This window comes from Scomber scombrus, chromosome 15 (genome assembly GCF_963691925.1).
Source record: "Scomber scombrus chromosome 15, fScoSco1.1, whole genome shotgun sequence".
NCBI classification, from domain to species: domain Eukaryota; kingdom Metazoa; phylum Chordata; class Actinopteri; order Scombriformes; family Scombridae; genus Scomber; species Scomber scombrus.
In genome coordinates, this window is record NC_084984.1 from 21,783,955 (window position 1) to 21,808,912 (window position 24,958).

Consider the following 24,958-nt stretch of genomic DNA (forward strand, 5'->3'; position numbering starts at 1 on the left):
AAATGAATTTGTCTCGATGACATTGGCGTGGGGGCATATGGAAAACTTACACCACCACAAAATACATGCTGACACGTATGGTTCAGGGACAACAAGGGCTTACATTGTGAGGAACAAAACACTGCAAACATGCTGAAGGCAGTAGAAAAAAGCTTTCCATACAGTACAGACTGAATATTTAAGCTTTGTTGTCATTGTTAAAACATTACTATCTTGCCAAGGTAACTCTTGGTAGCTAGGTAACTAGGTAGCTTGGTAGCAAGGTAACTCAAGGTACTGGATATTGAAATGACATTGTACTGTAGGTGCCTTGAATGAGTATTTTTAGCAGAAGTGCTTGGATTGCAAGGCAGATGTTCCACATTATGCAAAGTTCCTAAATTAATAACCATAAAGATGACATATCATGCTTTTTGTGTAGTTGTTTTTTTTGTTTTGTTATTTTTGCACACTTATGATGTCGGATGTCTATGTTAAATATAGTAAATGGTCCAAAACATGAGGTAAATGGTGAATGTATGTAAAAATGGTGCCTGAAAGTAAAAAATGGACTCCTTGCTTTCTATGAGGACCGTTTTGTAATTGATGCAGGTGTGAGCGCAGCCTGTTTTAAAAACTCTCATAGAGAGTTTGCTCAAGCACCTGAAACTTAGGTCATGACCATATTCAAGTAACTTTTCCCTACAGTGTTCATTTTTACTCACTTTTCTTGTGGAGATGTTTTTCAGATAACATACTGTAGTTCATCAGTGTTTCCTTGCTGCTAAGTCTCAGTTCTTAAAAACTAAAATGGTAGCCAAAGAATTAGTAGATAACATTAATATTTTTTTCATTATAACTAAGGGTAAGAATATTGCAGCTTGGTAGAGAACTGTACGAAGCCCCTGAGGGGACATGAGGCAAAAAAAAAAAAACAAGGTGGAAAAAAAAGAGGCCAGTTATCTCAGGATCCTGAGATAACTAGGTCGGGATCCCGACTTACCTATCTCGGGATCCTGAGATAACTTTTCGAGGTCAATGTACTTCCGGATCCCTTGCGCTGAGTTTTCTCTTAAAATGTTGTTCACTGATACGAAACCCGTGCCTTCTGTCAAGCACTGATTTAATATCTTTATATTTGAGGCCAAGTTCGAAATAAAACTCTATGAACTGCTCCATTGTTGTTGTTCTTGTCTTCCATGATACCAAACTGACCCGGAAGAACATTGACGTCACTACGGAGCACCTGAGGGGACACGGAGAGCAGGGAAAAAAAATCTGTACTTATCTCGGGATCCTGAGTTAACTAAGTCAGGATCCCGACTTAGTTATCTCGGGATCCCGAGATAGCTAAGTCGGGATCCTGAGATAAGTACAGATTTTTTTTCTTGACCTCCATGTCCCCTCGGGGGCTCCGTAGAACTGTTATAATAAAGACAACAAATATTTATAGAGGCATTTACAATATGAAGAAAAAAACTAGTTCTTAAGCTGACATATACTACACTTAGATGGTACAGCACTCAAAGGTTAAAAACAATTTCATACTAACTGTACAGCTAGCTGCTATGTGATCAGGTGTAGAAGGTGGAGTATCTGGAATGCATGTATTGTAGTTTGAAGCTCTCAGGATAACTGATGATGTTGTGATTGGAGGTCAGAGGATATTATTATAATGTATATTATGCATAAGCAGTCTGATTATCAGGCTAGATTTTATATCATTTATCTGTAGTTGAAAATGCTGCATTAAATGCAAACAACATTATCGATCACTGGTTAATCAACACAAAATGAGTATCTATCTATCTTTCATCACTGGGACACCATGAAACAAGTTTAGTGGACTGTAAATGTGTGCATGCACTTGTGTGTGTGATTAAAATTGTTATTGCGTTCACACAGGGATTTATATCAAACCCCACACTTTTTTGAAATCATATATTTGGATGCATAACCTCATTAAAATGTACAGACTAAAGGTAAAACAGATGTTTTTATTGAAAGCTTGATGACTTCCTTGCTGTGAAAGATATAACATTATTTTTCAAGTGGCTTCTCAAAACATAATAGATGAGCAAGGGTGTGTTTCTGTCTTCACTCAAGGTCTTATTTTGTTTATTCTGCCATTACTCACAAGCATGAATTGATTATATGTGAGTGTACACATTTCTAACTCTAAAGACAAATGATCCATAGGCTCCAAACAAGTCAGATCTACTGGTAGTTGATTTTTGTAGTCTGTCATAGGCTACTTTTAGGGACACATTTCAGAGTTAAGATTAATTAGAGATGAGGCTTCCAAATGGGACCGAAAGCTGTGTCACCAATTGGGAAAAAACAGATTTTTGGGTCAGTGGTTAAGGTTAGGTTAAGGGTTAGGCTCAGGCAAGTAGTGGTTTGGGTTAGGGTAAGTCTCCAGGAAATTAATTTAAGTCTATGTAATATCCCAAAGTGACCATGGTGTGATATATGTGTGTGTATTGTTTCATAATGGATGTGTGTTTGTATGTTTGTGAATGTGTGTGTGGTGACACAACGCTTTCTTGGATTTTTCCCAGGCGTTTTCCCTGTCTGAGGAGAATGTGGATCAGTTTTATTTCTGTGGCTACTTAGCTGTCCACAGAGGATCACCTTTGAGAAAAGACGCTGCATCTGCTGCCCGATTTACATGCAATGCTAGAAGAGAGAGAGAGAGAGAGAGAGAGAGAGAGAGAGAGAGAGAGCTACTGATGCATTGCAGATAAACTGCAGATCCTAGTGTAACCCCTCCCTTTCTACACTCCTTTGCATCCCCCCCACCCCCAACTCTTGTTGCTCATTTTTACCCTACCACCATACAGTACATGACATCATCACTGCCTCCAGACCTCCCACTTACATCACCTCATACAGCGATCTACAGCCTGTCACACCCTGCTTAGCTCACCATCTGATGCTCTTAACCTTACACCTCTCACCCATCCATCTCAAGAATGAATAGGGCTTTGACCTTTGCAGAACATTGGAAGTATTAAGCTCTGTTACAAATGTAGGATCATTTAACAAATTGCTCATTTCTGCTGACAATTTCAGTAACCCTGGTCTTTTCTTTTTAAATGTGAATTGTTTGCACTTTCTTACAAGTATTTTAGATGTCTCAAACATAACTCTATACACATTTTCCAAAGACTCAGCCTTACACGTTTGGTATCTTCACAAATTTTAGGTATTCCACTAGAATTTAGAATGAACATCTGCAATTTGTATGCAATATTTGCTGAACAACATAAGTTTGTCACGACTGACCCATGAGCAGGCCACTGAGGTTTCAGCTGAAGTTTTAGGATGAATTGCAACAATCACAATGAAAGTCTCTATAGATTCAGTGCTACATGTTACAATATATTTTTCTCAATCTTAAACAGAACCCACATATAGATTTTTCTTGGTCAATATGTGCTTCGGTGCAGCTCTGAAAACCTCTGGGGGGAAAAAAAAGTTCAATATACGACAAACCTTAAATGGGAGCTGAAAATGCAATAATCCCAAATCCTCCAGAGTTAAAGCTCTGAAGTGCACACACCTGCTCAAATGCATGTGCACACTGAGGCAAAGTATTTGATTTAGTAAACTATTTGATGTTATTTTCATGACATGGAATATGTTTTAACTTTCTTTACAATGAAACATGTTAATAAATGGTGTGTATATACCTGTTAAAGGTGGGATGGTGAAAACCGTTATTAAGTAAAAGCATGGTGTACTGCAGAGAAGTTGTGTTTTAATTGTAATGAAAATGTCTAAACCAAAATAAAGACAGAAAAAGATCATTTAGAATAGTGTCACTGACTATAGAGACTGAATGAATAAATCAAATGAATTAAAGACTTAAAATTACTTAAATTGCAAACTATGCCTTTAATAATTGATGAGCAATGGGACCTTATGCTGCCTCAGGTCTACTACTGCATGGGGCCATTAGTTCCCACCTTGGTACCCAACATGTTTATGTACTGTATCCTGTGAAGGACACCTCAGTGACAAGTGCTTTGTGGTTAACTGAAGTTAAATGATGCTACATGTAGCAGATGGATTTTGTCACAGACTGGAAAAGCAATAATATTATCACGGTGAACAAGGGAAGACAACTGTTATGGCGACTGGGAGGGTGCAAGCCAGACAGGGTGATGGAGGGAGAGACAGGCAGGAGGAGGTGGGTGGTTGAGGGGGAGGGAAGAAAGAGGTCAGGGGGGAGCTGAGAGCAGATGGAGGGGGAAGTAGTGTTTGATTGTGACATAGTAAATTGGATGACAGGGAGAAAGACAACAGCAGCAGCAGTCTTCTGAACAGCTCAGTATTCATGGCCATGTGTGTGTGTGTGTGTCGAGTCACTCTATCGGACCACCTGCATTAGCGCAAAACTGTCCTCTATGTCTTCTTCAGCCTACACTGTCAGTATTAAATCTGATAATATATGTGCAATTGCGGAATCTTGTAACTATACTAAAGTGTGTTAATATGGAGTCAGTCTCATAAAATACACTCTGCTGTATTGCCAGAAAATATATAGACATTTCTGTCTTTATGATTATGTTTTTTTATTTTGGGTTTGTTTTTCATATTTTTAGACCAAACTAGGGGAAATGTTAATGCTACAGCATATAATCAGATTTTGAGGCAACAGTTTAAGAAAATCCCTCTGCTGCTTCAACACCAAACAGTCCAAATAAATGGTTTCCCAAGTTTGGTATGGAAGAACTTGACTGGTCTGGACAGACTTCAACCCCATCCAACACCTTTGGGATGAATTGGAATGCAGACTGCAAGCCAGACCTTATTGCCCAACGTCAGTGACAAACCTCACTAATGCTTTCATGTCTGAATGGGAGCAAACTCCTGCAGCCAGACTCCAAAATCTTGTAGAGATTGGAAGCTGTTGGTAACAGCATATTAATGCCTATGTGTTTTGGAATGAGATGTCCAACAATCATGGGTGTCTGCATATTTTTGGACATGTGGTTAATTATAAAGAGGTGCAAAAACAGGTTTGTATCAGACTATGTTATCTCCTACAGTTCATGTGCCCTTCGTGAGTAATCTGATTTGTGGAAAATGCAAATACTTGTGTACATTCTGTAATTGAAAACAACATTATTTTGATTTCAGCTACTTCAACATTCGATGTGTAACAATCGCAGTACTGGCATCACCATAACATGGATCATTAATCTTCTGGCCTTACACACCTCCACATGCTCACATACAGAAGTCGTAGTTCAGTGAGGTCCTGCTGCAGCGGTGGGCCGAGCATTCTCAATGTAAATCTTAATTAGTGTCCCAGCATTTGCTTCTCTCTCTATCTTAATGTCCTTCTTCCTCTCCACTGGCTCATGACCTTTTTCCGTTTATCCCCATGAACGAATTAGAAATGACCTGCTACGTTATTTGCATGACACATCACAGCAGTGGTGACGGAAGTATTAAGGTCTTTTACTTAAGTTGCAACATCACAATGTATACATACTTACATGTAAAAAACAAGCAAAACCTTACTTATGTCAGTAATTAACAATTAGCAACAAAATGTATGCACCCTAAGTTTTGTGGTATCATGTAAATTGTTTTAATAAAATATTTACAATTATCTTTTAATTACTTGTTGTAATAATAGAATAAAATAATTAATACAATAATACAACCAAGTTTTATCAACATGGCAGGAGTTTACATTTTATAATGGGTACTTATTAGACTTATTCCAGTTTGTCTACTGAATTACATTTGAATTTGACTGTTGAACTTATTTAACTTTTTTTCCTATCAGAATGCTATGAAAACCTCAAACAAAAACCTCTGTATTTCTGAAATCCAGGTTATGACCCTGATAATTTTGACTGTCTGCCTTTGCGTCTGTTAGTCGATTGATAATCAAAGAATTCTTTTGGAATGCAAGCTTCATTTGTCATAATAATACTTTTTTATCAAAGATTGGAATGTTGCTTATCTGTGCAACTCAGCTGTATATCAGCTGAATTAAAGGTCACGATGTCCTTGTATTCTCTGTATCAACGTACACTAATAACATGCCTCTGCACTCCGTCACCTAAAGATGCTTGTGTGTTGACCTCATTCAAAGGTGAATGCACTCTTTATACATTCTAATGGTGTGGACTGGTCTCTGCAGGCTGGAGGCTGGGACAGACTGGGGCTGCTTGGGATGGGCTTGTCTGACTGCTAGAGCCTGCTTCTGCTGCAGTGCTATTTGAAAACACTCCAACTCTTCTGCAGTGCGCTGGAGCCCAGAACTTATGTTGACTGACTCCCCTGTTTTTTCCCAGCCCACACACCCTCAGTCCAGCATGCACATCATACCACCGCCGCCCTTGTAGGACATCTAAAATCACATCAAGGTTCCGACTGAACGGGCCAACAATTAAATATATGTGTCTGATATCCTGCCAGTAGCAGGAGGGCCTGGACAGAGAGACACATGGAGCAGCGGTCAAGGACACTGTAACGTCAGCATGCAAGGAGATTGTGGGTGCGGCTCATGGAGTATTATCATTTGCAGCACATATTAGTGCTTAAAATAGGCAGACGTGCACACAAAGTAGGAGAAAGTCATTGTGACTGTCTCTCTCTTCCTCCCTCTTGGTCTAGCTCTCACTCTATTTCTCTCTCTGTCTGCCTTTCTGTCTCAGGAGTAATCTAAAATTGGCTGTGCTTGATGCATTAGTTCTGCTTGACTAAAGCTTGCAGCTTGCAGCTTGCAGCCAATGAGGGGGGCAACAAAAATTTAGACAGGTGATTCATGGCAAGTGCCTAATTCAGTGTCGTAAAAAGCAAATGTTTTCTACTTACATACTAGACACACAACCAGCAAAATGTCAAAGGTGTCACGTTGGAATAAATTCTTAAATATTCAAAACTATCTTATGGGTTTTATATTAGCCATAAAATAGCCATAATCAATACATATGAAATTGTGTCTTGATCAGTTGCTGTGTGTATTCAGTCAGCGGGACCTATAGTGTAGCTGCACTTGCAGAGGAGCGTGATCATACTTTTGACAGAATTAAATACATTAAATAACGGATCCACAAGAAAAAACTCTGATGCAGCTGTTTTTGCTGCATTACCTCCAACAAATAGTAACCGTTCTGCATTGACCGGAGTGACCTGAGCTTAGAGTGAAGCATCAAGATTGATAGCAGATCAATAGCCTGTCCATGAGGTCCATACACCAGACCTGCAGCCCAACCTGAAGCTTCGCTGTTTGGGGCAAATGCCTCAGCAAATGGATGAATAACCCAAAAATCCCATGTGGCTTTGCATCTAGTGAGGATCCTACCCAAAGATATAGGGATACTTATATCCCTATATCTTTTATAACTCCCAGAAAGAACGTGTCTGTGTGGTGTACACCATACACCATTGATACAACAGTCATATATAATGGACAAGTGTTTTTAAAAATGCATGTATCAAACTGCTTATGTGTTCCCACAAACAAGAGGATGGAACAGACAACAATGTCCAAGTATTATAACAATATTGGTGACATCTACATGTATACTATACAAATGATTTTTTAAATAGTTTAGTTATCAGGATGTATAAGCTAGATACCTGTTGATTGCTGTTGGAAAATATTTTACCCTTTTTGTTGCACTGACATGATCTAAAATCAATAAATTATTACAATCATATGAATTTCTAAGACATGATATTATTGAAGCACACTGTGCAATGAGGTTGAAAATTCACCAGACATGTTAGCTAAGTTTCACAAAGAATCTTTCCTTAGTAGTCTGTTGTTGAGTAAAGTCACAGGTTATTCCTATTGGCACATACTTGATTAAAAGCTTTGAAATCAATGAATGAGATCCAATTAACAGCGATACATTACACTTCAAATTTGTATTCAAGTTTTGTGTTCAATGTGTTATGCCAATCAGTTCCAATTTAAAACTTAATCTGAATAGTTTAGTGCTGTATGATCCTGCCTCAATGTGATATACAGAATCACAGTAAAACTCATTTGAGATAATTCAAACTCGAATTTAAGATAAATATAAATACTTTTATTGATGTTCTGTCACTTGTACTGCCACAACACAATAGAGAAAATAATAATATTAATATCATTGATAAATATAGCTATTATTTATGAAATATTATGCTGGTTCTTGGCTCCACTACCACTCACACACTCACACAGGTTTGAGAAGTTCAAGACAAAGCAGTCGTTGCATTCCCTGGAAGACTTTATATCAATAATATTCAGCAGAGACACTGTCATTGTTTGGTCTCGCCTCAAGTTTTTGCATTCATAGTTAATGTCAATAAGCTGTAATAAAAAAAAGAACTGCTTTCATTGCATCACATTGGAAACAGGGCTGATAGTGTTTTGCTGGTCGCTGTCCATAGTTCTGAAATGAAAAGACCATTGCAGCACTAATTGCTACATAAAACCAATAACTTCACATCATCTTGATTGTATGATTCATTAAGGTGAATTTAAACTGTGATTTCAGATTCTTACTTTAAAGTCAGAATTTGTTACATGTGTATAAGAGTGCATTAAGTTCAACATAAATGTAAGGATCTATCAACCCATCTATCCACATTGAATGCAGCTTCTCCAGCCCACGTGGTTCAGACTGAACGGGACTCCGGACCATTAGCAGACGGCCTGAGGGTGATGCGCCCTCCCCTCCCTTCCATCAATGGACGAAAAAAACTGCTTGGACTTGGCTTGTTAGACAGAGCCTCGGATATAAAAGGAGCAGACCGAGCAGTTGTTTGACGCTGTGCGAGCCATACACTCCTCACCTGCACACACACACACACATAGCACACATACACCCACAAACACTCCTCCACCTCCTGCACCGTCCCACTTCATTCCTGCACACATCCCCCGGTCTAACCGGATGAGTTACCCGGTGGACACGATAGGGAGTCCCTTCAGGAGAGTTATGGATTCTAGGACGACCAACTACGGCTACAGCCGCTCCGTCGGCACCCCCTCCAGCGGCTTTCGCTCCCAGTCTTGGTCCCGGGCAAGCCCTGGCTCCACCATGACCACATCTTACAAGAGGAGCGTGAATGTGCCTGTATCCCGAGCATACAGCTCTACGGTGCTCAGCTCCGCCGACAGCGTTGATTATAGTCAAAACTCCATCCTGAACGGAGACTACAAGCGATCTAATGAGAAAGAGCAACTTCAAGGGCTCAATGACCGGTTTGTTGTTTACATTGACAAGGTGCACTACCTGGAGCAGCAAAACAAACAGATCGAGGCGGAGATCCAAGCACTGCGGCAGAAGCAGGTGTCTCGCTCCCAGCTGGGCGATCTCTATGACCAGGAGCTGCAGGAGCTGCGCTCTATGCTGGAGCAAATCCACCATGAAAAGGCGCAAATTCAGCTCGACACCGACCACGTCGACGAGGACATCCAGAGGCTGAGGGATCGCTTTGACGAAGAAGCCCGCATCCGAGAGGAGACAGAGGCCATAATCCGTGTCCTGAAGAAGAACTCAGGTGACTCGGAGTTGGTGAAGTCTGAGTTGGAGAAGAAAGTTCAGTCACTGCAGGATGAGATTGCCTTCATCCGCAACAACCACGAGGAAGAGGTGAGCGACCTCATCGCCCAGATTCAAGAGTCTCAGGTGACCGTCGAGAGGAGAGACCTCCAGAAGACAGACATCACCGAGGCACTCCGGGAGATCCGCTGCGAGCTGGAGGGCCACTCTAACCAAAACCTGCAGCAGGTGGAGAGCTGGTTCATGTGCCGCTACGCCAAGCTCACAGAGGCTGCGGAGCAGAACAAAGACGCCATAAAGTCCGCCCGTGATGAGATATCCGACTACCGTCGCCAGCTGCAGTCCAAGACGGTGGAGTTGGAGTCCGTCCGCGGGACGAGAGATTCACTGGAAAGGCAGCTCAATGACATCGAGGACCGCCACAACAGCGACCTGTCCAGCCTGCAGGTAGGAAAACAGCTCCAGACAGACACACAGTCATGCGTAAAAAGCTGCTAAGCCTAAGTCAGACTACTTATTTTGTGTTTTAAGTTTTTAAAAAAATGTTTAAATGTGTTTAAAATCCGATATCTGGGGTTTATGTTGCTATAACAATGATAAATATATTACATTCATTTGTTTTTGCCTCTATGTTGTCCATATTTCATATTTTAATATCATTGTGACGCAGTTTTTATTTGAAGGACATAAAAAAGTCAAAATTCTTAAAAACAGTAAAGGGGATTATATGTTTCCTCGTCTAAGTCATGGCTTGTGTTAAAACATTTTCTGCTGCATAATGCGTGATCATTGCACTTTCAAATACTCAGCAATGACTCTCTTTACGAGCTCGAGAGATTTACAGGTGTCAGGAAACAGTTAAAGGGAAACACTGCAGCAGACTCTCTCTCTCTCTCCATCTCTTGCTGAGTCAGAGGCATGGGTCAATGCCTTCATTGGCGCTGTCCTTGCATTACACCATAGTGATTTTGGGAGGAGGGGGAGGGGTGGGTGGGGATGTATTGAACAAATGTGGAGGCTGCCCTTGAAAAAGAGGCATTCAACATCTCTAGAATACTGTATTGCGTCAGAATATATTAGAGCAGCAGCCTTTGGTGCGCAGAGTCTACACAGTTTACCATATGTGCACAGACAATAAAAGAGGGACAAATTAACAAGCTTTCTTTTTCACCCCTGTGTGGGCAGCTAAAAAAAGGTTTTGAAAGTGACTAATTCAACAGAAACAGTGAAAGTACCTCTCACAGGGCTTCACAGGGATTTTGAAAACTGCATAACATAGAGAGAATATATCTTTGCCCTGTACAGTTTTGTTGTTCCTTATCAGCCCTGCATTGTGTCTGCTCTGTGTTTCCCCAGGAGACGATTCACCAGCTGGATAATGAGCTCAAGAGCACCAAGTGGGAGATGGCACGTCACCTACGCGAGTACCAGGACCTGCTCAATGTCAAGATGGCCTTGGACATCGAGATTGCTGCATACAGGTACAAAACTAATGACTTAGAATGATCATTTACATTCATTCTACAAGATTTCTACAGAAACGTTCCATATGGTTACTTTTTCAATGTGCAATATACACATTTTTTGTCCCACCAGGAAACTCCTAGAGGGTGAGGAGACCCACTTCAGCACTTACCCTTATCGCCAGCCAGTCCCCTCCTCCAAAATCTCTAAGCCTAAATCAGAAGGTACCAAGATGAAGGTGCAACACAAGTTTGTGGAGGAGATCATCGAGGAGACAAGGGTGGAGGATGAGAAGACCGACATTGATGAGGCCCTGGCAGAGATAGCACTAGAGCTCTCTGCCAAACTTGAACAGGGAGGAGAAGAAGAGGAGGGAGAAGAGGGAGAGGGAGAGGAAGCAGCAGAAGGCGAGGGAGATGAGGGAGAAGGCGAGGGTGAAGAGGAGGAGGAGGAGGTGGAGGAGGTTGTAGTCGCCGCTGATGCCAAAGTTAGCGCTAGCGCACCCACTAAGGAGGCAGAGGAAGAGGATGGAAAAGAGGGTGAAGATGAGGAAGAAGGAGAGGGAGAAGCAGGTGAGGAAGGAGAGAAGGAAGAAGAAGACGGTGAGGGAGAGGATGAGGGAGAAAAAGGGGATGATGCAGAGGGTGGCGATGAAGGAGAGGGAGAAGAGGGAGGAGAGGAGGAGGAGGTTGAGGAAACTGTATTGTGCTCCAAAGCTCCAGAATCTACAGCCTCTCCTGACAAAGAGAAGGCCGGAGACAAAGAGGGCAGCGGAGATGAGGAAGCTGCAGAGGAAGCTGCTGCTGAAGAGGAGGGTGGTGATCAGGATGACGATGCAGGAAGTGACAAAGCATCCAAAAGTTTAGATGAGAAAGAGGACAAAGAGGACGCAGACCAAGGCAAGAAGGAAGATGAGAAGACAGTAAAAGATGAGAAGGCTGACGACAAATCAGAAAAAGCTGTGGCTCAGACAGAGGCTGTGAAAACAGAAGCTGCAAAGCCAGAGGACAAGAAGGAAGAGGCTGCCAAAACAGAGGCATCAAAACCTGAATCTCCCAAGTCTGAATCACCAAAGCCTGGCTCCCCCAAGTCTGAATCTCCCAAACCTCTGTCTCCCAGGCCTGCATCTCCCAAGTCTGAATCTCCTAAACCTGAGTCTCCCAGGCCCGCATCTCCCAAGTCTGAATCTCCAAGGCCCGCATCTCCCAAGTCTGAATCTCCCAGGCCCGCATCTCCCAAGTCTGAATCTCCTAAACCTCAGTCTCCCAGGCCTGCATCTCCCAAGTCTGAATCTCCTAAACCTGAGTCTCCCAGGCCCGCATCTCCCAAGTCTGAATCTCCAAGGCCCGCATCTCCCAAGTCTGAATCTCCCAGGCCCGCATCTCCCAAGTCTGAATCTCCTAAACCTGAATCTCCCAGGCCCGCATCTCCCAAGTCTGAATCTCCTAAACCTGAGTCTCCCAGGCCCGCATCTCCCAAGTCTGAATCTCCTAAACCTGAATCTCCCAGGCCCGCATCTCCCAAGTCTGAATCTCCTAAACCTGAGTCTCCCAGGCCTGCATCTCCCAAGTCTGAATCTCCCAGGCCCGCATCTCCCAAGTCTGAATCCCCTAAACCTGAGTCTCCCAGGCCCGCATCACCCAAGTCTGAATCTCCTAAACCTGAGTCTCCCAGGCCCGCATCACCCAAGTCTGAATCTCCTAAATCTGAGTCTCCCAGGCCCACATCACTCAAGCCTGAATCCCCTAAACCTGAGTCTCCCAGGCCCGCATCACCCAAGTCTGAATCTCCTAAACCTGAGTCTCCTAAATCTGAATCTCCCAAGCCCACATCTCCCAAGTCTGAGTCCCCCAAGGAAGGCTCACCAAAGGCTGGATCCCCAAAACCTAGCTCCCCAAAAGCTGAGTCCCCTAAGTCAGAATCCCTGAAACCCGAATCTCCAAGAGCTGAATCCCCAAAGACTGAGACCGCCAAGCCTGAGGCTCCTAAAGCTGCTGAGGAGAAAACTGAGAAAAAGAGCGACCCAACAGAAGACAAGAAGGCTGAGAAGATCGATGCTGCCATGAATGGCGACATAGACAAGAGCAGCCCAGAGGAGAAAGAGAAGGATGAGGAGAAAGACGTGATCGCCAACGGCGTAGACGAGAGCCCCGTCAAGGAGGATGGCAGCCAGAAAGTGGTGATCACCAAAACTGTGGAGACAATCACCACCGGAGAAGACGGATCCAAGCATGTCACCAAGTCTGTCACTGTGACCGAGACGGTGAAGGAGGTAGAGGAGACGATGGAGGAGAAGATGGTCTCCACCAAGAAGTTGGAGAAGCACTCCACCCAGTCCGTCAAGCAAGTGACAGAGGGTGAGTGAGCAGGATCCAGGAAAAAGGAGAGGACCAGAGAAGAGGACATGAAGACAAGCAATCAACCCAGAACTAAAATAATAAGATATCATACAGCTAGAGCGATGTAAAAAAAAAGATAACCACTTTCAAACATACAAAACACATCATAGAGCGAAGCCAAAACTTAAATGCTAAAACCTTCAAAAATGCATGTTGAGTGAAAGCTTTAAATGGGCTTCGCTGCAGACGCGGTCAGGAGCAAGTGATCGAGACATTTGATCCTCTTTTACTTTCTTTCTGCAGTTCACGGGTGGGAGGGAGGGAGGGGGGCGGGGGTCTCTGCATGCTAGCTCAGGGGAGAGGAGTACTTCCCTCTCTTATCTGTATGTAAGGTAGGAATTCACTATAAAAAGAGCAGGTAGAGCAGATTATTTAAGTTTAAGTAAGTGGGGTGGGAGGATGGGGGGATGGGGACTGGCAGGTCAGGTAGGAGGGTCCTCTACACAGACGCCTGCTCTACTGAAGTAGCCTTACTTGATATGTGAAGATACGACTGAGCCAAAAAGAATCTCACAACAAATACACAAAATACAGGAAGAAAGAGACGGGGCAGTGATATGATGAACACATGAACATATACATCCAGTATCTGAAGCAGATAAAGCTTAATGAACGTGAAGAAACACTTAGCCTTAAACATGCTTTTTATCAGTGTCTGTTATGTTTGCCTGAGTGCAAATAAAAAAAAAACTGTAAATGCGCACACATACATGCATTCTTGTATGCATAGGATGGACTTGAATTTAAATACAGTAATAAATGAGGTGCTACTGTTTGCAATCCCATGACTTTAATCATCATGAATTTCCCAGCAGTATTTGCTCAATAAATGTCATAATGAAGTTAAAAAGAAAGATTGTCTCTTGTCTTTTTTAAAATTTTATTGTATGAGGGTGTGTGCTTTGCAGTTGCATTTATAGTTATTAAAAAAGTAGTTGCAGTTAAGTTTATACACAGCCTCCAATATACTTTAATTAAATATCCTTTTCAGATATGTACTAAGACAGACTCTGCTTGGAACAATACCATTTGTCCAATACAGTTTTTCCATAAAAAACATCAACAACAACTACAACAAAAAACACATTATTACCCATAAAATGGCATCTACTCATTCTCCATCAATAAACCTTCCAGAATCTATAAATACTATATATAAGCAATATCTCCTGACTGGATATAAAGGGACCGTATAAGGGACTTTGCAGATTGTGCCAACAACACCCCCTGTAATATAATCACCATATACCAAACCCAATCATGACATATTGCTTATATAAAATGATTATCAAATTTTACAGTATAGGAATTGTAGGATTTTTTAACTAACAATTACAATAGTCATTTAAAGAGAGTAGTTCACTGCTGCCTGCAGTTCCTATGCAGCATTGGTAAACTGTTAAATTAATGTTCAAGCTAGTCAGCGATCTAACCATTTTTCACATTAATTTGAATGTTCCCATTAAGTACACCCATGGAAAAAAATCTCCAGTGTCACTTGAGTCACATTGCAATAACCTTAGGCTTAATAATTTTGTTAGGAGATGCATTCCTTGGCATGGCGAGAATGCTGCTCCATCTTCTCTGGACACTGAGCTCTGTTAACCCAAAGTTCTAGAGAGAGCTTTCACATATGTATCCCCTCACAGACATTATCTCTCTTGCTTCAAAGTCTGCACCTGAAAGCTTTTGCACCATGGTGCTGCAAAGACATTGGTCAGTGTAGTTCAGCATCATCCCTTTCTTCCTTATAGATTGCAGGCCACATTTTAATGATAGCTATGTGAGTAATCATTAAGAATAGAACAGTAAAAAGTCTATTAAACTTCATAACTGTAGTATATGGTCATTATAACATGGCTATTATATCAGATTGCAATATTTAAAGTCTATAATTTATCTTATGTGGCTATAATTATTCAAATGTTTAACTGCTGCACACAAGATATCTCCTACTTTACTGTAAAGTCCATTCTCAGTGTATCCACATCACACTTTGTAAGTTGAATATTGGACCAAGATTGACTTCTAGACTAGTTGTGAGGTCACAAATCATAGGTGAGCTCATAAGTCCCTGATAGGCCCAAAGGAAAATGTGTATCAGACTTTAAATGATGACAGAAAACCTTTTCACTGTCACCAGATAAATGTGAAAACAGCCTTCTAGAGTCAAACTCTGCACATACATCATTTTGCACAGTGAAGCTCAAACATCCAACTAAATGAACAAGAAAGAAAACATAGTTTTTGAGTCGAATTGGCCTTCATGGTTTATGTTGTCTACTATCATAATTAAACTCATCAAAGAAATTACTGACACCAGTGTGTGATGACTCTCCCTGATAATCTCCTTTGAAAACTCATGAATTGTACAGTCTTGCCAATAAGGTTATTTGTAAAAAGGAAGTTATCCACTGTGGATGTAACTTGGATGTGACATAGATTTAATCTAATTTAGAAACCTCTAGAATTTCCTTTAATTTCATGCCATCAATCATTTTTATTGGAAATTTAATGTTGGGCAAACCATTGTGATAAGGTTTGATGGTGAAAAGGATAGACTGATGATTATGACATGTTAATGAAATGCATAGATACATTAAATATGTGGCATGTTTTTGTTTGCTATCAACAGCAGAGTGATAGCAGATGTTATTGCAGAGAGTCTGTGCAGCAATCAAACCAAAATCAAAAGAAACATTTTCCCTCACCATGAGGACTGTATGTTTTACCTGATGAACAAAGTCTGCTGCTGCAGACTGTTCAAAGTTAACGTCTACTCATGAGAGTCAAATAATAGAGCAGCTGCTGGGTGACGCTGGATCACCTCCTCCTCCCTTTACCCCTCCCCCGTGCAAAAGTTGTTTTGTGTTCCTATGTTGTAAAATGTGCCTATATGTGCTCATGTTGCTGGTTTTTTTTTTACCGTTCCCAAACTGTACTCCCATACAGAGCACAGTCTGGGAGCTGCCTTTTTCCTCCTCCTCTCCCCTTGTTTCTTTCCTTTTCCTCTTTCAAAAAAGCTCAGTCATCCGGTTATGTCTGTCTCATTATATGTATTGTATGTTGTATATGTACGGACGGGATGATTGCTGTAATTTCGTTGTATTTCGGTACAGTGACAAATAAAGCTATTCATTCATTCATTCATTCATTCATCATGCCAGGTGTCAGAGGATAATGTGCATATGTGAGATTACAGAGATTACAGTTTGGGAAACAGAATGCAAACCTTTGCTACTGGTTTCTTTGTCAAAGTAGTAATTTGTTTTTCTTCCTCTAAAAATGAAGGCCGTTAGTAAAGTCACTATGTCAAAGATCACCCAATATCAGGATATAGCCCAGTTAGTTTCAAATAGTGGTAGTTTTTATGTTACATATGGAATGGTACAAAAAAGGAGACACTCTATCTCTTTCCGTAATATCAAAAACATTGACCTAGCAGCTCTCTCCTCAGGTATTGACAGCCTCCCCAGTTTCATCTACTCCTCCCCTCCTGATCAACTGGTTACCCTCTACAATGATCATCTCCACACTCTGTTGAACTCACTTGCCCCTAAAAAAACTCAGACCGTATCATTCACCCACTCAGCACCCTGGTTTTCACCTCTTCTACGACAACTCAAAACCAAAGGACGTCAACTTGAACGGCTCTACAAAAAAACTGGACTATCTGTTCACAAGGAAATGTACCACTCCCACATTGCTTACTACAAAGACACCCTCTCCTCAGTCAAATCCCAATATTATAAAGATCTGATCAGTGCTGGTGATGGGAATTCCAGGGCCTTATTCTCAGTACTGAACAAAACACTACGCCCCCGGTCTCTTTTCCCCCTCATTTCTACTCCACAGAACACTGTACCTCCTTAATGACATTTTTTTATGAAAAAATAAGCAAGATCCACCAGCAACTGACCCCTCACTCATCCTGCAATCCGTCTCCTCTGGCTTCTCATGCCCCCCTCTTTCAACCGTTCTCAAGCTTCATACTCCCCTCTCCCATTGTCATTTCTGACCTCATCCTGAAATCAAAAACATCCACCTGCCAGCTCGACCCACTGCCGACCTCTTTAGTCACTGCATGCCTTCCCTCTCTGTTGCCCCTGATAACTGCCATCATTCACTCCTCCCTAACCTCTGGCTCTGTTCCATCATCTCTCAAATCCGCGTCTGTAACACCTATTCTGAAGAAACGGTTCTGATCCCAACAACTTCAATAACCTTCGTCCGATTTCTAACCTACCATTTATTTCAAAAATCCTGGAAAAAGCAGTGGCATCTCAGGTTCATACTCATCTCCATAACAATAACCTATATGAACAGTTCCAGTCTGGTTTCCGCCCACGCCATAGCACAGAGACTGCTCTCCTTAAAATCACCGACGACCTCCTGATGGCAGCTGACTCCGGACTATCTTCCATTCTCATCCTCCTTGATCTGAGTGCGGCCTTCGACACCATCTCCCACCCCATCCTCCTCGACAGGCTAGCATCTATTGGACTATCTGACACACCTCTGGACTGGTTCATCTCCTACCTCTCTGGCCGCACTCAGTTCATCCAGCTGAAGACATTCACATCCCAACCTTCTCCCCTCTCCTCTGGTGTTCCTCAAGGCTCTGTCCTCGGTCCCATCCTATTTATCATCTATCTCCTTCCTCTTGGTCATATTTTCCAAAAATACAACATCCATTTCCATTGTTACGCGGACGACACCCAGCTCTACCTCTCCTCTAAACCCACCTCCACCTTCCCGCCCCCCTCCCTCTGTGTCTGTTTACAGGAAATCAAATCCTGGTTCTCCTCCAACTTTCTCAAACTCAACAGCGATAAAACTGAAGTCCTCCTTGTTGGTTCAAAATCCTCTCTCACTAACACTTCCAGTTTCACCATCCCCATTGACAACTCCTCTGTTTCCCCCTCCACTCAGGTTAAGAGCCTGGGTGTCGTCCTTGACAGCTCTTTGTCATTCCAGACTCACATTAATAAGGTTACCCAGTCAGCCTACTTCCATCTTCGCAATATCAACCGCCTCCGTCCGTCCCTCACTTCCAACAGCGCTGCCATCCTGGTCCACACTCTAGTTACATCCCGCCTAGACTATTGCAACTCCCTCCTCTTCGGTCTCCCCCACAAGTCCCTCCGTAAGCTCCAACTGGTCCAGCTCTCCAGAACTCCATCCATCAATCATATCACTCCTGTTCTTCAACAACTTCACTGGCTTCCTGTCAAATTTCGCATAGACTTCAAGATCCTGCTTCACACTATCAAGGCCATCCACAACCTCGCCCCCCCATACCTCTCTGACCTCCTCCACATCAACACTCCCTCCCGGGCACTCAGATCAGCCTCCTCCATCAGCCTCGCTGTTCCCTCTGCCCGTCTGTCCACCATGGGGTCCAGAGCCTTCAGCCGCTCTGCCCCCCGCCTCTGGAACTCCCTCCCCCCCGACATCAGGAACATTAACTCTCTATCCATTTTCAAATCCCGTCTAAAAACCCACCTTTTCAAACTTTCATACTCACTTTAATTTATCATCCACCCTGCAGTTTTCTGATTGTATTTGTTTTTATTGCACTTACATGTGTCCCTTTTGGCTCTTTTAATTGTTTTTTATCTGTATTGTAAGGCAACCTTGAGTGCCCTGAAAGGCGCCTTAAAAATAAAATAAAATGTATTATTACTTTCACATTGGAGTGATCATCATAATTTCTATTACAGGTGCATGCAAGCAACTACAGTTCCTAATGGCATCGTAATAGCAACTGTGTGCAAGTATGTGTGCCTTTATCTCATTTTGTTTGGGCACATTAAAACCTGGACAAAAGCCACTTTTTATTTGGCCTCCTGATACCCAGAAGGTGGCTAGTTTGAATTCCCATATTTGGTTTATTCCACCTTTCCTTCACCCTTCAGTTACCCATGTTACTCAAAGTAAGACTTTAACTCTTGACAGAATAAAACCCCATTCTTCCTCTTAGATTCATAAGCATAATATGTCATAATGTTAGCCAGCTTTACATACATTTTGTCATGTATCTGACGTTACTGAGTCATTTCACTGACTTCGTACATTTACTACATTTAATTTTTCCTGCAATGATCACCTGTGTTAGCTAATTCCACACGTGCAAACTTTAATATATGGTAAATAATAGTTTGAAGCAGGGCCAAGCATTTGCTGAGCAACAGCCACTGTGGCCATTAGCGGAAAGTACATCATAGCATATTTGATTTCCCTTCATTCTCAAATTATTATTAAGCTGTCATCTGAGAGCTCATCTGATGAGGTTCATTGTGTTTAATGAGTTTATCAGTTTTGTGATGAAACCATTGTGACATGCTAAAACATAATGTAATAGTTTAATAGTTAACTCACATTAGCCACATGAATCAGACCAATTAATTACCTATTAAAACCAGACAAATGAAGGACAATCAGCCTATTAAACTTGTAAATAACCCTTTATTCAGTTTTAATTTATTTTTTCCAAGCCCTAAATAGCCTCACTTTATATGCTATAAAATAAATCTTGAAATGATAGGTTGCACAATGAATACTGAGCTGGCAGGATGTTAATGATTTGAGATGGAAGATTGTTAATTGTTAATCATACATGCAAGTCCTACAAAGGCTGTAAATCTATGTTTTTCATCTGAGGGGTCAAAGTTCATCACTTGTTTATACCTTCACAAACTCAAAAAACAAATGACCACCATGGCTTGAAGAAGTGTTTATTAAGCCACCAAACACTCACACACTCACATTTGCATTAAGCAATTACACATAATACACTCATAAAGGAAGCACCAGACCTTTATGGACTGCTCTGGATATTGGTAAGCAAGCAGTTAACCTTGATTTGTTGCTGTAATTGCCTATTGGACTGTTTTCATTGAGCACCATGTTAACAAGCAGATTCGAGAGAATTGCGCTGATGCCACTACTGGTTATTGAGCTGAGGTTTGTATGTGGACAGTCTTGGCTGGAGTTTGCTGAAGCTACCGGCTTACTTCTTACCCTTTGTGTCTTCTTTGCTCTTTTCTTCTGCAGCTTCAGCTTTGGCTGCTTTTCCTTCATCTTTCTCCTTTTTGGCGTCAGCTTTGTCATCTGTTTTTGGAGCAGCTTTGTCATCTTTATCGTCAGCTTTGTCTTCTACCTTGGCATCGGTTTTATCGTCTTTCTCGTCACTCTTTTCTTCTTCCTCCTCTTCCTTTTTTTCTTCCTCTTTCGTGTCCTCGTCTTTGTCGTCAGCACCTTCTGTTTTCTCCTCCTCTTGTGCTTCTTCTTCTTTCACTTCAGTCTCCTCTCCTTCTCCTTTTTCCTCTTTCTCCCCCTCCTCTTCAGCTGTTTCTGTCACCTCTTCATCACCTCCTGTATCAATAGATGACATTTTTATCATTATTATTATCAGTTGGCGTGACCTGAATACTTACGAAATATGATCAAAAAGATGTACTAACCCTCTTCTTCTCCCTCCTTAGCCTCCTCATCTCCTTCTTTAGCCTCTTCATCTTCTTCCTTAGCCTCCTCTTCATCTTCTTTCTCTTTATCTCCCTCTACTTCTTCTTCTTCCTCCTCCTCTTTTTTCTCCTCTGTCTCCTCTCCTCCCTCTTCCTCCTTCTCCTCCTCCTCTTCCTCCTTCACCTCCTCTTCCTCCTCCTCTTTCTCCTCCTCTTCCGCAGGTAGGCTGGCCTCTGCTTGCTGGGCATGGCTCGCAGAGATGATCCCCTCTGTGGTGCTGACACTGGAGCTGAGCAGTCGTGATGTCACCAGGTAGGAGGTGCCGGAGCTCAGGCTGGAGAGGAAGGGCCGGGTGTAGGAGGGCGCTGAAAAACTGTGGCTGTATAGAGAGGACACTCCTCCACCCACTCCCGCACTGAAGCGAGACTCCTCCCCTTCCAAGAGCTTCCTAAACAGGTTGGGCAGAAGGCAGGTGGTGAGTCATGCAGTAAATGGAAACTCTTTTTGACAGCACAATTTTTAAAATGGTCAATTAGTGTCCATTTATTTTCACCCAAAAAAAGTGAAGCTCATGTCCTTGAATAAGGCTCTGATTAGGCTCTTTATGCCAGAATGGGCTTACCTGATGTGTGAATATAAAAGTGATTAACTGAAGCTATCTCCCACTCTTTTTAATACATTCCTATATTATTATAACAGCCTTCTCATGCATCTTCCACATTTGACAGTACTTAATTAAACATAGTTTAATTTGGAATTTACCTACGTCATGATTTACAAATAAATGAAAAAGTCTTACACATATTTTTGTCATAAATTTTGCAGATATATCCAAAATTTCCAAGAAAAATGAGAAATAGAAGGACTTTTAATTTGTTTTAGATACAATTGTTATTATGATACTCTTTAATTATATTATTTTTTAAAAATTATATTATATTATACTTTTTCAGTAATTAAGGATTTATGCAGCACTGTAATATGCTAATAAAATCACAACTAACCAGAACTGGGTTTGGATTTTTCAGACTCCTTCTTGTTGCCACTCACCTGTATGCAGCAATCTCGATATCCAGAGCCATCTTGACATTCAGAAGGTCCTGGTACTCCTTCAGGTAGCGTGCCATTTCCTGTTTGGTGCCCCTCAGCTCACTCTCCAAATCTGCAATGGTGTCCTTAATAGAAAGACAAAGTCAATAATCCTTTACAGGTCATAAAGACACATCATTTTAAGAGCATATGCAACATGCAACATGCAAATAAAATGCTTTATCCTGCAATTTAAATGCTAATCCAAAAAGTCAAAAGGTCTGAATATTAATAACCCATAATAATGGGAGTACACATGCAGCACCATTGCTGACCTGCATAGCAGCTATCTCTGCACTCTGCTTCTCCTCCATCTCATGCAGCTGTTTCTCCAGGGATTCATTGAGGCCTTTGCATGCATCAATCTCCAGCAGGCGGGTCTGGAGCTGGCGTCGGTACTCTCCTGCTTCGTCCTTGGAGCTCCTCACAACGTCGCTGTGCTGGGCCACGGTTTCAGTCATGGACCCCACTTTCCCTCTGAACCATTCTTCAGCTGCCTGCATGTTCCTTGCTGCCAGCCTTTCATACTGGGACCGGATGTCCCTGAGAGCCCCAGAGAGGTCAGGAGTGGCAGTCTCAGACTCTACGGCCACCTGGACACCCAGCTGGACTTGGGCCTGAAGCTCGGTCACTTCGCCCTCGTGAATCCTCTTGAGGAAGGCCAGCTCCTCAAGCTGGGTTTCCACACTCTTCTCTAGTTCGGCCTTACCTAAGGCGGCCTGGTCAGCTTCACGACGGGCCTCCATCAGCCTGCTCTCAGCCTCCTCACGAGCCAGCACTTCCTCCTCATACCGACCCTGCAAGGCACTCAGGGTTTGTTCCAGCCGCTCTCTCTGTCCCAGTATAGCCTGCTGGTCAGCTCTGGCCTCATCCACAGCAGCTCTCAGAGAGCGGGCCTCTTGCTCGTACAGGGCTTTTAGGCGGGATGGCTCATTGTGCCTCTGCCTCAGCAGCAGTAGCTCTGCCTCCAGGGCACGGTTCTGCTGCTCCAGGTCACGCACTCGCTCTATGAAGCCAGCAAAGCGGTCATTGAGGTCCTGCAGCTGGGAGCGCTCTTGGGTGCGTATGGTGCGGAAATCAGAGCTGATCTGGGCAGCCTGGCTGAGCTCGAGCTCCAGGGAGGTGGCTGGTGAGGAGGAGGAGAACAGTGCCCGGCCGGGAGAGGAGTAATGCAGACGGGAGGAGGACAGTGGGGATGCATGGGATGAGTAGACGGAGTGGGTCCTCCCTCTGGTTACCACACGAGGGGGAGCCTCGACATACCAGCGTCTGTATGACGAGGTGGAGTAGTAGGGGTCATATCCAATGCTACTCATGGCTGAGTGATGGGAGGACAGGCTGCTCCCCCTCTCTTCTCTGTGTATGTGTGTGTGTGTGTGTGTGTGTGTGTGTGAGTGTGTGGAGATGTATGCAGGGCTCAGGTTTAAGCCTCGACTGCTTACTGCTGCAGCACCCCGTGCTTTTATAGCTGGACGGTGCTCTGTGACGCAAGCGCTTTCCCCAAACTCTGACAATGCAGGCTCGATAGGCTTACACTGCAACAGCAAGAAATAAAACAGGGGAATCATGGGAATAAGAAAGAGAGGGAAATTGGTTCACACAGACAGAAAAAAAAGACAGGATGGAAGAAGTTGCAAAAGTACATGTTATAAGATTGCATTCATCTGTTTGTGTTGTTTTGACTTTGCCTTCGAAGTAAACATTCAAACAAGCCATGTTTTTTAATAAAATCCCTTTCTATAAAATATGTTCATCACATTGTGCTTTACACTGCAACAAAACCTTAAACATACATAACAAGACATATTGCACATCTTCAGCTTTAAAATAAAACCTGAACTTGGACCATGACCATGATAAATCATGTTATATTTTGTTTCAGAGTTCCATATACAGTACAGAGAGCAAAAACATGGTTTAAACATACTTGGATGTAAGCCGTGCTGTTCTCACTGCAGGAGAAAGGGGGGGGGGGGTGTCCTGATTTAACAGCCGTGACACAGCATCTCTCCCTCTGGTGGAGAGCAGAACTGCAGCAATGACCTCAAAAGACCTCTAATGATACATTTCAACCTGAACAGAAGGTAAGAGTCACACAGTAAGGACATACAATTTCAGTATTACCAGTTAGTAGAAATATGATAAATAGGTTACATGAATTTGAATTTCCTTATCCATCAATAAGCTGGGCTGTTTACTATGCAGTTGGTTAATTGGTAGTATATACATGCAAGCTCGGTTTTTTGTGATGTTTAAAAAAAAATTAAAAAAAGAACAATGTTACTATTATTTTTTTTTTTTTGCTTTTTATGTCTGTGCAAAAGGTCCTCATAGAAAACTGGATCAAAAATTATCTGAATTCACCAATATAGTTAGAAGAAAAAAAAGTCTGATTTGTGCATGTGTTATCTGGCTGTAATTTCATATCAACTTTTTATTTATGCACAAATTTTAATTACGTGTAATGATTACAGTGTTTAATAAATGACACATGAATGAATGAATGATGGTATATAATATTGCCTTCATAATTTGACATGGGAGAAAGCAAGCATTATGATCCCTCATCAAAACACAAGATGTTCATATTGTACTTTAAATTTTATATATTCCTAACTAAAATAAATCATTTTTATCCGTGAAAGAGGAGCTGATTTGCCTTTTGCACATTTTGTCAGCTTGTACTTTAAATGCTTAAAGACAAACAGTCCCTCTCATCTGCAGCGCAGATACTCTGGCAGGTCAATTTCACCTAGTTGCTGATATGCATTTTCTTTTGTGTGACTCATGAGTGTGTGCGTGTGTGTATGTGCAGGTAATCAGTGGCTCAGTGGACATTTATGTAAGGAGATTCATCTTGCTTTCAAGCTACATGCATAAATGAAATGTATTGCGGGCTTTGCAGCAATATCTGTGTGTGTGTGTGTGGTGTGCAAGGTATGCAGTACTTATAAACAATGCTGTTCTCAAACAGAAGTGAGGCAGGCAGTGGGAGCTGCACGGACTCTGCTGCTGCAGGCTGAGTCATCG

General features: G+C 42.3%; 2 protein-coding genes across 2 annotated transcripts; one reads left to right on the forward strand and one right to left on the reverse strand.

Annotated features, from left to right (window-relative positions):
• Window positions 1-8,897: 8,897 nt before the first annotated feature.
• nefma (neurofilament medium chain a) lies at window positions 8,898-13,446 on the forward strand. The gene is made up of 4 exons (XM_062434596.1): window positions 8,898-9,956; window positions 10,866-10,990; window positions 11,106-11,934; window positions 12,685-13,446. Exons 1-4 carry the CDS (start codon window positions 8,898-8,900, stop codon window positions 13,336-13,338), a joined length of 2,667 nt encoding a protein of 888 aa, XP_062290580.1. The 3' UTR covers window positions 13,339-13,446.
• A 6,938-nt stretch (window positions 13,447-20,384) lies between these two features.
• nefla (neurofilament light chain a) lies at window positions 20,385-23,244 on the reverse strand. The gene is made up of 4 exons (XM_062434185.1): window positions 22,204-23,244; window positions 21,890-22,014; window positions 20,839-21,287; window positions 20,385-20,749 (listed from the first exon to the last, which is right to left on the reverse strand). Exons 1-4 carry the CDS (start codon window positions 23,242-23,244, stop codon window positions 20,385-20,387), a joined length of 1,980 nt encoding a protein of 659 aa, XP_062290169.1.
• Between the last annotated feature and the right edge of the window lie 1,714 nt (window positions 23,245-24,958).